General features: G+C 51.5%; 5 protein-coding genes across 5 annotated transcripts; 3 read left to right on the top strand and 2 right to left on the bottom strand.

The window, feature by feature from the left end:
- Nucleotides 1-1,838: 1,838 nt before the first annotated feature.
- On the top strand, nt 1,839-4,150 carry VTN49DRAFT_4213 (uncharacterized protein; the record flags this gene model as incomplete). The annotated part of the gene is made up of 5 exons (XM_069412135.1): nt 1,839-2,057; nt 2,117-2,144; nt 2,211-2,935; nt 3,003-3,799; nt 3,856-4,150. The coding sequence occupies 5 exons, from the start codon at nt 1,839-1,841 to the stop codon at nt 4,148-4,150; spliced, it is 2,064 nt and encodes a 687-aa protein (XP_069267408.1).
- Nucleotides 4,151-4,575: 425 nt separating this feature from the next.
- On the bottom strand, nt 4,576-8,148 carry VTN49DRAFT_4212 (uncharacterized protein; the record flags this gene model as incomplete). Its single annotated transcript, XM_069412134.1, has 1 exon — nt 4,576-8,148. One exon carries the CDS (start codon nt 8,146-8,148, stop codon nt 4,576-4,578), a length of 3,573 nt encoding a protein of 1,190 aa, XP_069267407.1.
- Nucleotides 8,149-8,796: 648 nt separating this feature from the next.
- Nucleotides 8,797-11,294, top strand: VTN49DRAFT_4211 (uncharacterized protein; the record flags this gene model as incomplete). Its single annotated transcript, XM_069412133.1, has 6 exons — nt 8,797-8,870; nt 9,037-9,212; nt 9,272-10,240; nt 10,301-10,408; nt 10,911-11,039; nt 11,098-11,294. 6 exons carry the CDS (start codon nt 8,797-8,799, stop codon nt 11,292-11,294), a joined length of 1,653 nt encoding a protein of 550 aa, XP_069267406.1.
- A 1,757-nt stretch (nt 11,295-13,051) lies between these two features.
- On the top strand, nt 13,052-13,432 carry VTN49DRAFT_4210 (uncharacterized protein; the record flags this gene model as incomplete). The annotated part of the gene is made up of 2 exons (XM_069412132.1): nt 13,052-13,174; nt 13,250-13,432. The coding sequence occupies 2 exons, from the start codon at nt 13,052-13,054 to the stop codon at nt 13,430-13,432; spliced, it is 306 nt and encodes a 101-aa protein (XP_069267405.1).
- Nucleotides 13,433-15,645: 2,213 nt separating this feature from the next.
- Nucleotides 15,646-16,101, bottom strand: VTN49DRAFT_4209 (uncharacterized protein; the record flags this gene model as incomplete). The annotated part of the gene is made up of 2 exons (XM_069412130.1): nt 15,646-15,993; nt 16,048-16,101. 2 exons carry the CDS (start codon nt 16,099-16,101, stop codon nt 15,646-15,648), a joined length of 402 nt encoding a protein of 133 aa, XP_069267404.1.
- Nucleotides 16,102-16,108: the final 7 nt, after the last annotated feature.

Below are 16,108 nucleotides of genomic sequence, written 5' to 3'. Positions count from 1 at the left end.
ACCTCCGTATACATAAATTAGATTATTAGAAATCTCAGCTGGCATCGATCTATCACACTACTTACTCGTACGAAAACTCCGTAACTCCGCTGGACCGTGCCTTGTCCACTAACCCACAGTGGCATTACTAAGCACTACTGCGGTCTGATGTATCAAAGCTGCAAACTTGCTGCCATTATTCTTATTCCAGGCTCATCAGAGGGACCGTCAGGGTTCTTAGTCTTAGCAATGACAAATTCAATTCCGGAAGCCCTAATTTCCGCTTCCGTCAATTTCTGGTCTGTCTACGGAGTTCTCGTACTTCCCGTATGAAGTAGCTGAATCAAAGTGCCATTGCGGCTCATCCCCCTTAGTTGTCACAATTCGAATTCCTTGTCGGACTCGCGTCCGATGTGTCAGTACTCTTCTTCATCAGAGGGTCCGAGAAATATCTTTTGGCGTTTGTGAGTTGTCTCCTTAGGGTGAAACTTAAGTTAATTCATCCTCATTAGGTATTCGGTGACTCATGCAGAGTCGTCAGGTTTTGGCATTTAGCCTCTGCCCGATTCGGTGTCATATGTCAATTATTATCCCAGTCTGAAGACCGCCGTGTTGGACTGGCTGCATTTGCCGGAATAGTGCTGAACCCAGTTGTATTAAGTTTGAGCTTATTGGTCAGAGACAGTCTTGTTGTTGCGTAGTGACCAATAACCCTTTCTTGTTTGCCCCACGTCTTACTTAAACTGCCGTTAGACCAATCACATGCACAGCTGTCAAAGGTTGCCATGGACCCGCCTGGGCCGCCCGCCTTCTGTCTTGGTGTTCTGTTGCCCTTCTTTGCTTTTTCTGTACTCTTCTTGGCCTGCTTTAACCCGATTCAGCAGGCGGCTCGACCCCTAACGGGTCCAGGCCCACAATCTTGTTAAGCATTAACCTCGATCAGTCGGCCCCAGCAGCCACACGGGAGCGTTTGGGGAAGGGCTGACTAAGCTCCATCGCTCTGGAACAACCCTGATTGGTGCATTCAACGGAGATCTTCAACCATGCCTGATCCCCCTCTTCGGTGCGCATCATACAGGACTAATCTCCACCCCAGAGCCTCGCTCCTTTTCTTCCAACGGCGCGATCTTAGCAGCCCATGGTACTCCGTACTCAGCCGTACTCTGCACGGCGCCGCTCTTGATCGCAATCCCTGGCACCACGTCCATGCCGTCCTCTTGGCGCCTTCCGCCCCCTCCGATGTGCCTATCGCGCGAGTAGCTGCCAATCTCTTGGTGCTAGCTTAGTCCCGATCCATCAATCCCGTCGGGAGGAATTCTCCGTGCTCCGGACGGGGCCCCGGCTTCGATTGCGCGACTCGGTTTTTCCGCTGCGCTCGGGCATGCAAGACACCTGCGACCCCAGCGATAGCTCTCATGATGATATCTTCAGGTTCCGCCTAGGTCCCGGCAGCTGCGACGATCTGTATTCAATGTGACCAACCGCGCCGAACGTCTTTTGCTCCACTAGTCGATCCCAACTCCCTCGTTCGCTTGCCGCATATACGAATACATTCTACCCAAGCACAGGACACAGGAACAAGCTCTAATCAACATTCTCCCGATACATTGCTTGGCCGCTACGGAAATATTTTTCGGATACAGTGTGTGGACACGCTACTGGGATAGACGGAAATTCGTGTCCTCATATTGAATCACAAGCGGGGCGGTCTGTCCCCGGTACTTAATAATACTCGTCAATTTGATGCTGCGATCTTGAACCCAGCGCATTCGGCTCCTCATCTGCACTGAATCAGAGTCATGGCTCAGTTCTTTCAGCAACTGGGCCACCCTACCAATGTCCGCCTAGATCCAGCAAACATGCAGTCCTATAGCCCAAGCCAGTACCCGGCCTATCCAATCCTTCTTGGGCCCGGTCAGTTGCCGGAATCTGTCGCGTTCTGGCATAACACCCCATTACCGCCGGAGGTGTCGCCACCGCCTCTTTTCGCGGTAAGCCAGCAACCAACATTAGGGGAGCAAAAGAAGCACCGGCGGACACGTAGTGGATGCTTCACTTGTCGCCATCGTCGAATCAAGGTATGCTTCTCATCTCCCTCAGCAATGACCGGCCTACTCTGACAATCTTTGTGCGCCAGTGCGACGAGGCTCGGCCCATCTGTGAAAGTGAGTGATGCTAGTGAGGTTAGTTTCGAGGCGCGGGGGTTCTGATGTGCTTCTTTTCTCGCACAGGATGCCGGAAGGGGAATCGGGAGTGCGTCTATCCGTCGCCGATAACCAAGCCGTTCAGCCGTACTTCATCCAAATCACGAGACAAGAAAAATACGTCGCCAGATGTGGAAGCAGCCGAGGAGGATGGCAAGGAAGCGTCTGGCTTGGAAATGATTCCAGATGAAGACGAACCGTCTGAGCCGGCATTGACATCCCCCGTCTCATGTACTGTGTCGAAAAAGCAAAGCGTCCAGTCGTTACGAAGGTCCGAATCTAGGAGGGAATTGTCAGAGACGTCACCGAGCAGCAAGACAAAGTCGGAATCACCACAGTCCGACTGGACATTTGGTTCATTTCCCATGAGTCCCCCGAGCAATTCCGCACGACGACAACCGTTGCGGGATATTGCCAAGCTCGCTGAGACTTATCACCTTCCTGACGACGTCCGATATTTCCTGAGCTACCATCAGGAGAACCTGAGTCACCATCATTACCTGATGCCATTTGAAGGCGATGAGTTTTTCCGCGGGGCTCTTGTCGATCTCGCCATGCAGTATGAGCCCTTGCTGTACGCCATTGTTGGTTTCGCTGCCTACAACCATACCATACAGCAACCGAACGGCAAGCTGAGCCATTTCCTCAAGTTTTATAACCGGTCTCTTTCCCTATTGCGGAAGTCATTAGCAAACCGCGATAGTCACACCGAGGCTATGCTGGCGACCATCCTGCAATTGTCGACCTTTGAGGTACGTTTTGCTCCTCGATCCTCTTCAAGACGCGTACCATGGATCTAACGGTGAATTCATTGTACAGGAGAGTATTGGCGATTTCGTGAACTTGGTGGACCACCATCAGGCTGCAGACGCCCTCATCACAGAAATTTTCACTCCGGAGAGTGCCACTCAGCATGAGCTTCATCGTCATCTCCTCCTTTGGCACTCCCGCTTCGATCTAGTCGCTGGGCTTCTGTCGGGCAGTGAGGCGATTCTCGGCCGGGAATGGTACGTAACCGTACTCGAGCATGACGTCGAACAGGCGAGGCTCTACCCGGACGACCTTGTTAAGCAGATTCGCCTGGTTAATTCCCATATCCGCATCTTTGCGCTGGATATGGCGTCGCTGCACGCTAAACTCTCGCGCAACCTGATCCACATGGACCAGTACATGGCCGAGGTTGAGCGCCTGTCCAGTATTGTCGCCGAGATGCATCGACTTCTCAAACAATTCGATAACTCTGAAGAGGCAATTATCTCGCGGCCTGCCGTGCCCCTCCAAGGGCCAGACGATGTGCTGAATACCGACCTGCCCTTGCGATTCTACACCGGCTCCCTCTTTGCTTTGAATTTCACGTGGGCCAATGTCGCCAGCACAGAGTTAATGTTTCGGTACCAGACACATCTCACTATTCAACAGCCGAGCGGACCGGAACTCCAGCGCTTGGCGCTGCAATCGTGCCATTTGATCGAATCCATCATGCGGTGGCCAGACGCCGAAGTTGGGTCAGTAAATGCGTTCCATAATCGCCTTCCGCTCATAGGAATGTTTCTTCCTCGGGACCAAAAGCACACTATGTGGGTCAGGCGGATGCTTGCTCAGGTTGAGAGTAGTGGGTATGTCTATCGTAACTTCTTCTTTCTCCGTCACGTTCAAACTGAATGTGCCACAGGTATATCCACGCACCAAAAGTCCGAACCAGCCTTGCCGAAGTCTGGCAAATTCCCGAGCTGAATGAGTGGTGGGTACCGAACGAAGACGGATGCCCTCCGATCATTAAGGAGATTCGAGCATTGACGGAGGAGCGCACAACGAATCCTCGCGACCATTTCCGAGAAGATCTGCGGGATATGAAGTCGCTGTTTAAGCGATTATCATTTGACGACAATGTCAGCCCGACGAGCAGCACGACCACGAGCGGGATGGTTTCGAGCCCGTCACCGTCACAGTCTCCTATGTCTGGTTAGGGGCAGTAGAAATCAATCCCTTGAAGGGGGAAAATTTTTTGTCCGGTTTTAGGGCGGCCATACCTACCTTGTCTCCTTTCCGGAAAGGAGACTCTTGGTAAGGGTCAGCCGCCCAGATAACGAAGGCGATCTTTTAATAATGTGGGAAGGATGTATCTGAATCTTGCGGTGACTGTGTATCATAGAACCGCTGTACATGATGATGATAATGATGCCCATACACCTGTAGGTACGAGTACACGTAAATGAGATGTGGATGATTCTAATCATCTTCAGGATGACGAGGATGATACATAAATTAAGGGTTACAGACCCCTCCTACTTTAATTACTAGGTTACATATCCCATACTCGCAACAATCTCGGTGCGTCAGAGGAACATGGATACTTGCTTGATTACTATTGTTCCATAAGATTTGTTACTATTTATCCCTTCTTCATCGGTACCTCCTTGGCTAAAACAACTGTTTCATAACCTCCAACCAATTCGCCCATACTCTCCCCAGTTATTGGTCCCAAATGATCTTCTCCCCAAGGAAGCGAGTCGACGTCAACGTTCCATCCGAGCAGACAGCGGAGCACGACACGCGCGCCGGCCTTGCTCATCACCACATTCCCTTCCCTGCACCGCTCGTCGCAGACGCACTCGAGGCATCCACCGGGCGTGACGCACGCGCAGGCTTCGATGCGGCTGAGCGCCCGCTGCAGCAGCGAGTCGATGAACTCGAACGCTTTGCCCGCTAGACCGCTACCACTGCCGGAACGACCACCCTTGGTGTCGTAGAAGGTCAGTCGTGCAGGTCGTTGGCGGTGTGGTGGCGACAGCGATGGCTCTGGATTTTCATTCCCGTGACTATTCGTGTTCTTTTTTTGCGAAGAGATATTTATCCGGTCGGTTGCGTGCCGGCTCGCGCGTAGGAGGTTAGTGCCCAGCTCCTTTTTCGCCACTTTGCATTCGGTCCGCATATCCCCCGGTGTCGAGATGATGTATGTTGGAAGCAGGGAGAGGATGGCGTGCTCCGCAGCATGGATCGCAGCGGCGGCGTTCAGTCGGTGCGATTCCAGAATTTCCAGGGCCCGCTTCGGGACGTCCATCCAGACTCCCTTTGTGTGTCTCTCGATCGGCGGGTTGTCCACCTGGACGGCGTCCAGAATGCGGCCCCGGCTGTCGATCTTGAAGAACCCATACACCACCGCGCGAATCCGAACTGACCCGAAGTAGGCCTTGGTGGTGCTGTCTGATGTCGTGTCGTGGCCAATTTCCCGGATCGCTTCCGTCTCGATGGGGTCAATGTCCGTGATATCGCGCTGCTGCGTGTTCCAGTCAACGTGCACCCGCGACACTCGTGCAAAGCGCCGCTCCGTGTTGAGCTCCTGGACAAGATAGGTCTGCCCCTGGTGCATGTAGATACCGCCTTCGTAGATTGTAAAGATGGCTCGCGATTCCTCCACTTCTTCCAGCACGACGTTCCGACCGTGCGTTGCGTCGATCACCGCGAAGCTGTTTTCTTCAATGTCCCGAATCGACACGTGCCGCGCCGGTTGCGGTCGGAACCGCTCATGACAGTGGTAGAATCCCATCGCGTCCGGCACTAGTCTCGTTGTAGCGATCTCCGGCAGTTGATCTCCAAAGTATACTCGATCCTCGTCCGGCCGAATCGGCATCTCAAACGCCGCGCACTGCACATGACCCTCCAGGACCAGCTCATTCTTCAGATCTACCTGCGCCTCGCAATTCGGCTTCAAGAATATCTCATCAGGATTCTTCATGTAGTATTGATCCGCCGGGAAACTTTCGCCTATAAGGACCGACAAAGAGTCTCGGTTCCGACGTCCCGCCCGGCCGCTCTGTTGCCGTAGGTTCGAGATCGAGTACGGGAAGCCAACTGTGATAACGGCATCGAGCGAACCAATGTCTACCCCGAGTTCGAGCGCATTGGTCGCGACAATTCCCAACAACCTGCCTTCGAACATATCCTTCTCGATCTGTCGACGATCCTGCGGACTGTAACCGCCACGGTATCCCATGATCAAAGACGCCACGTCGCCCCTTCCCAGCGCCTGAAACTCCTTCTTTACGGCCTGAAGCACAATCTCGCAATATTTTCGGATCTTGCAAAAAGCAATCACCCGAACTCCGCGCAGCACTAGCTGGCAGAACAACCGCGCAGCCTCTGTGACCGAATCTCCCCGGCCAGATGTCGGATCGCCCGGGTCCTTGTATGGTGTATTCCAGCACAGGAACTCCTTTCTACCAGACGGAGAGCCGTCGAAGTCGATCACCTTGACATCATCGATGCCAAAAACGGTCCTCATGTGCTGCTCCGGGTTCGAGATCGTCGCTGAACATGAAACAAATTTTACATGTCGGTTGCCCACTGCCGCGCATATCCGGCGTAAGCGTCGCAAAACCAGTGCGACATGCGAGCCAAATATGCCATTGTACATATGCAGTTCGTCGACAACTACGAACTTGAGATTCTTCAGGAAGGTTCGCCATCCACTCTCCTGGGGTAGTATTGTCACATGCAGCATGTCCGGGTTCGTAAAGATGATGCGTCCATGATCGCGAATCTCATTTCGATCGCACATGGGTGTGTCTCCATCAAACGTTTCCACGATAATGTCTTCCAACCCCTCCATCACTTGCAAGAGTTCTTTGATACTGCGTCGCTGATCCTGCGCCAATGCTTTCGTCGGAAATATGTACAGTCCTCGGCTGTTGATGTCTTTCTCCAACTCGTGAAGCATGGGAATCTGGTAGATCAGCGATTTGCCAGAACTGGTCGGCGTAGAAACAATCACATTATGGCCCTGATAGAGGGCATTGATCGCTTCCGCCTGGTGAGAATAGAGTTTAGTTATTCCTTTGCAGTTATACAATGCATTAACGAGGCTTTGCGATAGCTGAAAGTCAAGATCACCGTACACGGCAGGCTGGGCGTCGATGACACGATGACCGTTTGGAACTATTTGGCCCGTATACCAGTCCAACTGTTTAATCTCTGCAATAATCTCAGAAATCGATTTGCGCTCCTTTGGAACCTGGGTAGGAAGACCCGCCATCACTGTTCCCTTGGGGCTCCGGACTGGCGGCACCGGAATATGCGTGTCTTTGTCCTTTTCAAGTTTCGTTGTCGGATCCACACCTTCATCTTCACATTTGGCCAAATATGCGCTTACAGCGTCCGAAAACTTCCCATTTCTCTTCTCGATCAATTTCAACATCTGTTGTTGGCTGTACGCTGGCATCTTGATGTCATCCTTTTTGGGTCTTTTTGTCGATCGCTCAGGTTCATTGGTCTTTCGCTGAACCTGGCGTCTCAGATCCTCGTCTATGAACTCAAATAATAATAGCTCTCTCAGATCCTCATCGCAGTGACTTTCAGTGTCGACCAAGTCGACATTTTCATGAGCGCCTGTGTTGAACACTCCACCGCTGGAACACAGGGTTGATGACTCTGTAAGTTTATATTCATCCTTGTTCCCGTCGACAGAATTCATTGCATCCAGAACCGCTTCGTCCACATATTCAAATCTGATTGCCCGCGGGATTATGACTTTTACTCGGGCAATATCCTCGACGGTTAATTGTCGGCCACCCATTTGCATTTCAACAGCCTTTTTGATTTTATTGAATGTCGTCGCTAAGTGCTTCCTCGTACAAAGGAAGGTGTACACCAAATTCAACGCCTTATGTGTCTGTGACAGTGATTTGAACGGTTCAGGCCAGGTATCGTAGGAAACACGGGGAGGATTCGCGGCCATCGAGCTCGTCTTTTTCCTCCGTGATGTAGCACGAAGTTTTGTCTTCCCGGTTACATTGTTGTCACTTGTTTCTTGCGACTCGCCAGTGTTCGTGTCCTGCGCAGCGGATCCATCCTGGTCTTTCGCAGTTTTCCGGACCGCCTTTGGTGACTCTGTTCCAAGACTGGTATTATCAGCGAATCCGACTACAGACTCTTCGTCCGTAGTCCATTTTCTTTTCGTAGTCATCATCAAGGGCTAGCCGAGGCATTTGCGACCTCAATCTCCATTCTTAGGACTGGCTCCGCGTGTCTGGTCGTGGAACATGTGCGCGTGATCACGTGTCAAATTTACCAAGAATGCTCCGTGACGGTTATAGCTTTACCTCAAACGTGCTCAACGGTCCAACCGGAATCCAGAACCGTCTGAGCTGAGCATCGCTCTGGCAACTGACTGGCGGGAAGAATGCGATAAAATACGGAGTTGCCCCTGCAACGGCGTAATGCGTCCTGCATCGAATGAGGGTCAGCGACGCAAATACGCTAAGTTAAACTGGGAAAAGGGTGAAAATATCTGCCAATCACCGTTCGCTCCGCTTGTTCGGATCCTCAATAAATTACATTTAAACTAGCCCAAAACAGGCAGTGATTGGGTGGCCAGTGCCCGAATCTTTTCGCCGCTGAAGGTTTTTTTTTTTTTAATCCCGCCTTCCTTTTCTTCGCCATCGTTTTCTCCTTCATCCTCCTCTTTTTGTCCTTTGGGCTGGTCTTGTTCATCACATAGACGGGTCATCTCGGTTTTAGTCGATCTGGGAGTCTGTCGCTTCATCTTTGTCAAACCGCTCTTTTTGTGATAATTTCGTTCTTCGCCGGATCGTCGCCATAGTCGACCGACCGCAACATGTCTCATCACGGTGGATCAAGCTACGGCGTTCGTGACTCGTACAGGGGGAGTGCATATGGGAATGGTTACAGGTATGTGCATTTACCCATTTCTCGCGCGACTTTTATCGTTCAAGGTGGTATGTCGGAGTTGGACACCTGCGTATAGGCAGTTAGGCCCTCTCATCTGACATACCGTTTTTGAACCGTCCTCAGCGATCGAATCATCTTAAAATGTCCATTTCTGACCGTTTCGCAGAAGTCATGGTGGTGGGTATTCTAACGGCCATCGAGATTCCAACGGCTATAGAGATGGGTCGAAGAGCCATGGTGGTGGCTATGGCAGTAATTACGGAGGTGGCTACAGCAATGGAGGTTACGGCGGAGGTGACAGGATGTCGAACCTGGGTTCCAATCTGAAGGCTCAGCAGTGGGGTTCGTTGCCGCTCATTATCGTTCCATTTAATAAGCCCCGACTGACGTGGTTACTACAGATCTTTCGGCACTTCCAAAATTCGAGAAATCCTTTTACAAGGAGGATCCGGCGGTAACCGCCAGGTCTGAACGTGAAATCGAAGAATTCCGGAGAGAGCACCAGATGACCGTGAGTGGGAGAAACGTTCCCCGCCCGGTGAAGACCTTTGAGGAAGCAGGCTTCCCTCAATATGTGCTCTCTGAAGTCAAGGCTCAGGGCTTTGAGCGCCCCACGCCAATCCAATCTCAAGGATGGCCCATGGCGCTTTCGGGACGTGATGTGGTTGGTATCGCCGAGACGGGCTCGGGAAAGACCCTCACCTACTGCCTTCCGGCGATTGTTCACATCAACGCGCAGCCTCTACTAGCGCCGGGGGATGGTCCGATCGTCCTCATTCTGGCTCCCACCCGTGAGCTAGCTGTCCAGATTCAGGCGGAGATTACCAAATTTGGCAGATCGTCCCGCATCCGTAACACCTGCGTTTATGGAGGTGTGCCGCGAGGACCGCAGATTCGCGATCTTGCACGCGGTGTGGAAGTGTGCATTGCGACCCCGGGCCGTCTTATCGATATGCTAGAGGCCGGCAAAACCAACTTGCGTCGTGTGACCTACCTCGTCCTTGATGAGGCGGACCGCATGCTGGACATGGGTTTCGAGCCTCAGATTCGCAAAATCGTTAGCCAGATTCGCCCCGATCGGCAGACCTGCATGTGGTCCGCTACATGGCCCAAGGAAGTCCGCCAGCTGGCTGCGGATTTTCTCAACGACTACATCCAAGTGAATATTGGTTCCATGGATTTGGCTGCTAACCACAAGATTACCCAAATCGTCGAGGTTGTCTCTGAATTTGAGAAGCGTGATCGCTTGATCAAGCATCTCGAAAAGATCATGGACAACCGTTCGAACAAGGTCCTCATTTTTACGGGTACCAAGCGAGTTGCCGATGACATTACTCGCTTCCTTCGCCAGGATGGTTGGCCTGCTCTCTGTATGTGTCTATTCCCGTTCTTGACGAATTTTATAGTTCACTGAGCTGACCTTGGAAAAGCGATTCATGGAGACAAGCAGCAGAGCGAACGTGATTGGGTTTTGAACGAGTTCAAGACTGGCAAGAGCCCGATTATGGTGGCCACGGATGTGGCCTCCCGTGGGATTGGTATGATTAAAAGAAGCCCCCTTTACGATCCGCCCCTACCCCCGTCATCATTCTCTCCCCCTTATCCCTCCCTCCTCCCGAAACCCTTAATCCTAATTGACGTCGTGTGACAAATGACACGATGCCTTGCTCTCTAGCGTGATCTTAAACAGACTCGTCCAGGCTTTTTCGGGTCTCCATTGGTTCTCAGCCAGGAGGACCTTGGACTCACGGTGCAGTGTGTAGCAGTACCTGCTTCCCTGATTCTCCAGCTCTTTGCTTGCGTCGTGGAAAATCGGTACTGCTAAGAGCAACGAGATCTCACTTTTGGACTTGTTCAAGCTGCATTTCCAAGGTTCCTCCAGGACCACGATTATTACTTAGCCGAGGAGCCTGCCACGGGCAACCGGGTCTATAGTATCCAAAGAGAGTGATGCATCAAGTCTCATGCGACTGACCAAAAGCGCCCAGCAAACTTGTATTGAAAAAGACCATGCGGTGTTTGCTAACTATGCTATTAAAGATGTTCGCGACATTACCCATGTCATAAACTATGACTATCCAAACAACTCGGAGGATTACGTGCACCGTATCGGACGTACAGGCCGTGCGGGTGCCAAAGGAACGGCGATCACGTTCTTTACCACTGACAGTACGTGTCTGCTTATTTCATTGGAGGTCGTGAAGTTGTTGCTGACAATGGTATACAGATGCCAAACAGGCCCGGGACCTCATCACCATCCTCAACGAGGCGAAACAACAGGTTGATCCTCGTCTGTATGAGATGGCCCGCTACAGTGGAGGCGGCGGTGGTGGTCATCACCGTTGGGGAGGCGGTCGGGGTCGGGGCCGCGGCGGGTTCACTGCTTCCAACGCGGCACCGCTCGGACCTAACAGGCGCTGGTAGAGTTCGAGCCCGACTTTAATTCGACCGAGAGCGCATCCGTTATAGATTCGATCCCTTTGGAAACCCTGGCGTGTCGATTCGCAGGGACAGGACACGTTTCTTTATTATTCATTCACGATAGACTGCTATTACGTTAATACCTTGCGTTTATTGTTTTGTCGACATGTAGACTGATTCCGGACTGAGTACGGGATACATACTGGTTGAGCTGATCTTTGGCGGCTGTCTGGTCCTGTCGGATTCAAAAGAATACAGTAGGGCAGGCAATATGAATGTGATATTGATAGAATGTCTAGGGTACTTTATACCATATTGTCGTATGTTATCTAGGGTAGGGAGTTGTCATTTGCACGGCGCACTGTACTTCGTGGGCGATGACGAAATGTAATCTCTCTTTACATCCTGTCGCGTTGATTCATTCTTGGTCCTTTGGCCTTCTTTGCCAGCCTCGGTCGGAAGCGAGTTTGGCGACAGAAAACGTGAGCCTTTGTATTAACAAGTCGATCAAGTACTTGTTGGCTGACTCCTGATCGAAAATATATAGGTATAACCTATATTTTTTATATATATATATTTCATATTGGCTGGTGGTACTCCGTACCGAACAATCAGATAGGATCAGTATCCAACATTGTGCCCGGCATTCGCGCTGAGGCAGTTCATATTATGATCGATGACGTTTCGACTTTTTTATTCGTCATGATCATGGTCGGCTGCCATTATTCCGTTCACGATGCTTGTTCATCGATTCAATCCACCGATAAGGTTACGGCCGTTACGATGGATGAAGTTGGCCTGCAAGCCAAGCCCAAACTCAAGAACAATGGGCCGAGCTTGTGCCTGTCACCAATAGTATGCTTTGCTGGATTGGGAAGTATTCACAGCAGCTAATGAAAGCTAAGCCCAGGAACAAGGAATTGATTACAGTATGTATCCAGCTGCTGTCCATCCAGCTGTTGGTAGACTGAGGGAACCAAAATTCAATCAATCTTGACTCGGAACGTTGTATCCGTACGTGTACTTTCTAGCATAACCTACTGAAAAAGCAGAGAAATGGGTTGATGTTGCCTACCTCCCGCTGTTGGGGGAGTATGGTAGTGACGATGTGACCATTGGGTTACCTTTGATCTCCATGATCTCCACGATGGTGATCGACTCTATTAAGAACCGGATGCTGTAACCTATCGGCACCGATGGCGAATTTTTCTACCGGTCTATCCTGGACCTCCTCGTCGGTGAAGGGGATTTTGCATTTGCGTCCCTATCAGGAGGAGGAGGCTATTTCCGTTGATAGGATCGCGTTCTGGAAATTCCAGAAATCCAATCTTTCATTCATCTTGTCTCAGTTCGTTGAGTCTATCCAGTGCTGCGGATGCAGTGGAAAAATGTAAGATGAAAACTCGCATCAGCATAACGCCATCACTCCAATCTGTCATTAACGTTCAACCAACACCAGGACTGCTATCTGCATCCAGTCTGATTGGACAGGGGCCATGGGTTTCCCCTCTCCGTTCCGCCCCAAGTGCACACACTAAGTGGGGTTGGTGAGTGGTTTTGCCATGGGAGTGCCAAGACTGTAAAAGTTACTGTACGAGTACTTACCAATCCCATCCGCAAATGCGAGCAGACCAATTTAAAGTTGGAGTGATTGGACCATTGTCAGCTTGGCACGGTAAGCGGAAACTCAAAATTTCGGTCTTCCGTCACGATATAGATCTCTGGCGAAATAATTGTTGGAGAAGGTGGGAGTGAACATAATGCTGAGTACGGGGAGTGCCGCCGAGAAGGACTCGGCTTTTGGCAAGCTGCACATCGGCAGTGGGGGGATTGGGGCCATGGCGGCCTGGATATTGACCGCCATTCGAGCCCTACCAGGGTTGGTAATAACGGAGGATAGATTAGGTTATGACCTACCCGCAGTTTAGTGACCTGTCCGGCACGCACTATGCAGGTAGCTTAAAAAGGAAATCCACTTGGAGAAAAAGGAGAAATCATCAGCCAATGAGAAATTGAGCAACCCGACCAATCACCGTCCCTTGGATATTTTCCTACCGTCCAAGTCCGCGCGTCAGCATTCGGTGCGATTCAGCCATTATGCTCATTTCGTGGAAACGGCATCCCAGCGAAAGCTGCTCTAGTTCAACGAGTATCCTCAGAAGTCTGAAATTCATATACATTGATGAAGGTTTTTGTGTGTTCAGATTGCATCTGCAGTATCAGATACTTCAGACTTTCCAAAGGTTCATGCCAAAGAAAAAAAAAAAAGGCGAGAGATGCGAGTTTGGTGGGTACCAAGGAAGCATCTGAACGCTTGACAGACTTCGGGCATTTCGGAGGAATCCCGCCCGGTGCCCGCAGCTGTGCAGCAGTTCGTGACGTTCATGTGCGCATCTGCTGTCATGCTCCTGGGTAGCCGGAGTCCAGCCAGGATGCACGGGTCCTCAGCTCCGGATCAATTAAGAATCATAACTGGAAATCCAATGACAATCGAGTTCCGAACAGGGAGGCTGCAGGGAACGCGAATAGTGGTGCTTTGCTTTTTAGACAAGCTTTCAAAAACACCACGAATATTACTGTACTCTGTCGTTCGGACGATACGGAGTGTTCGTCAGTCAACAGTGGAAGATATCCTGATGACTCTCTGGGTGTTGCCCACCCGCATGTTCCTGGGATCCCGACGGCGGCACCAATAGAGCTAAGCTTGCCGCCAATGCCCACGCCGTCGCTGATTTTCACAAGCCAACTTGTCCCAACGGCAAGGGTCCAGGTCCCCAGGTCGTCTCCCAGAGGGGCAGGCATTTTGGTTTCAGACGTTTACAGTAGCAAGTCGGGGGGTGGAGAACAGTCGACTCTCCGTCAGTTCCCATGGAGTTCATGACTTCATATTACAGCATCAAGGTTGTCATCCCGATTGCTGAATGATCCCTCGACAGCAGTCACGCTGTCACGACAATTTTCTTCTCTTTCCTATTGGATGCGCGTAATAAGAGCTGTTATCAGATCCCCATCCACTGCGACTTGCTAATCGCGATTCAATTCGCATCTCGAGATTAATTTATCTCAGTAATGTTCGTACGAGGATAGAACCATGGGTACAGTAATTTATCGATCGCGGTGACCAGATTCGAGGGTGTGCTGGACGGCCTCAGGCCGTCCATTGTAACTTCCCGACCACCAGGATTACATAAGCTCCATGTCATGCGTTCCACACCTGGCAGCTTCCCATTTCAAAAAAGAAAAAATTCATCCCTCCTGCACATTGATCTTGCCTTCGATTATTCTTCATCAAATTCATCCCTCATCATCAGCTCGTTCAGTAATTTTTGCTCTCCGGGAAAAGGCAAAACGCAGAAAGACACCAAAACCAAAATACCAACGTCCCCCTTCCTGCAAAAAGCACTGTCACCGCTTCCCCGGTCTACGCTACGCCTATCTCAGCACTAGGGCCGCCCTAAGCCGTTCTCAGACATCGACCCAGTCCCATTAGCGTCCGCCCAGGAACATACCGGACCTTACGGTACGGAGCAAGCCGACACAACGCTCTCACCGCATAGGCTAAGGTGACGACGGGAAGCTGTCGTGCGGTGGCCTCCCCCCCATCGTGCCTCCACTTTTCCCGGGTTCCCCTGCGCGAGCCAGATTTTGAACCTCGTCTTATCAACTGTGTGGTTCAACGGTCAGCTAAAAATTGGAGAGTTTCCACCCGCATAACAATCCGTGAAAACCCAAGAGCCAAAAAACCCGATCACGCCAGTTCTTGCCACGGCCAGTGACGGCGCTCTGCGTGCTCCCTGGCCCGTCCATCCCGCGGGATTATTCCCACCAGAATTTATCAGGGTGGGTCGCCTTCATCCAACTCGGGCCACACCAGCGCAACGTCTCGAGATTAAAAGCCGTCTGCAAACCAGTCGCGTGGATTATTACAGGCTCCACGCGAACCACCATCCCCACCGCGTCCACTGATCCCATTCCCACGAGCCCGCGGTCTGCGGTTGCATCGTGAACTGGTCAACGAACCAAAAGAGACATCCCGGAGTCTGGGTCCTCCGCCGGCCTGTAGGCTCCACCTCGCTTTTCCTCTTCGGTCATTTATTGCAGCGCTGTCCACCGCCCGAAAAATTTTAGTTCATAAACCATCCCGCCTCGTCCATCGCGCTACCACTCCCTCCGTCCAGTTGGCAAGCTTGATTTTCCGTCCTCTTTTCTTTTGTCGTACCGTACCTTGTATCTCTGCAAGGCATCTCCGGTCCGTTGCCCTAAACTGTCCGCCCAGACTAGCGACCTTTAAGCCGCTCCAACCGACCACTCCGCGACGAAAAAAACACCCCCCTAAACACGCCCACCCCCTCCTTCAAAACAAAACCGCCCGTTCCCTGCCGGTTCTTTTAGACCTTTCGAACCGCGTCAATCTCCCGGGCTTGCTCGCGCGATTTTCCCGACCACTCTTATCTGGGGAAGACCTGGGCAAGTAAAGGGAAAATTCAAGAGCCAGAACGATTGTCGCACCAGTCGCGTCGCTGGCTGGCTTCGATTTTAATTCTTTTATCATTGCATTGACAACCGACGCGTGCTGCACGCCTTGTACCTTGTACGTTCCAAGTTTCCAACACCGACTCCAAAGCTTCTTTTGCCCATCACCACCGGGTCCTGTATCCCCAAACACGATCTGGACACCCATACCCAATCCCTCCATCTCGGACTATCACCATCCGGAACTGTCATCAGGCAGAGGCTTATCAAATCTTGGCTATACTTGTGAACAGGTACGCGCGGTTGTGCTTCGTCTGAGATCCAATTCTCGGACCATTTGTTTC

The sequence above is a fragment of the Thermomyces lanuginosus genome, assembly GCF_041956635.1.
Source record: "Thermomyces lanuginosus strain ATCC 200065 unplaced genomic scaffold VTN49scaffold_31, whole genome shotgun sequence".
Taxonomy (NCBI): Eukaryota; Fungi; Ascomycota; class Eurotiomycetes; order Eurotiales; family Trichocomaceae; genus Thermomyces; species Thermomyces lanuginosus.
Note: the sequence above shows the minus strand (reverse complement) of the source record. Positions and strands in the feature narration are given on the sequence as shown.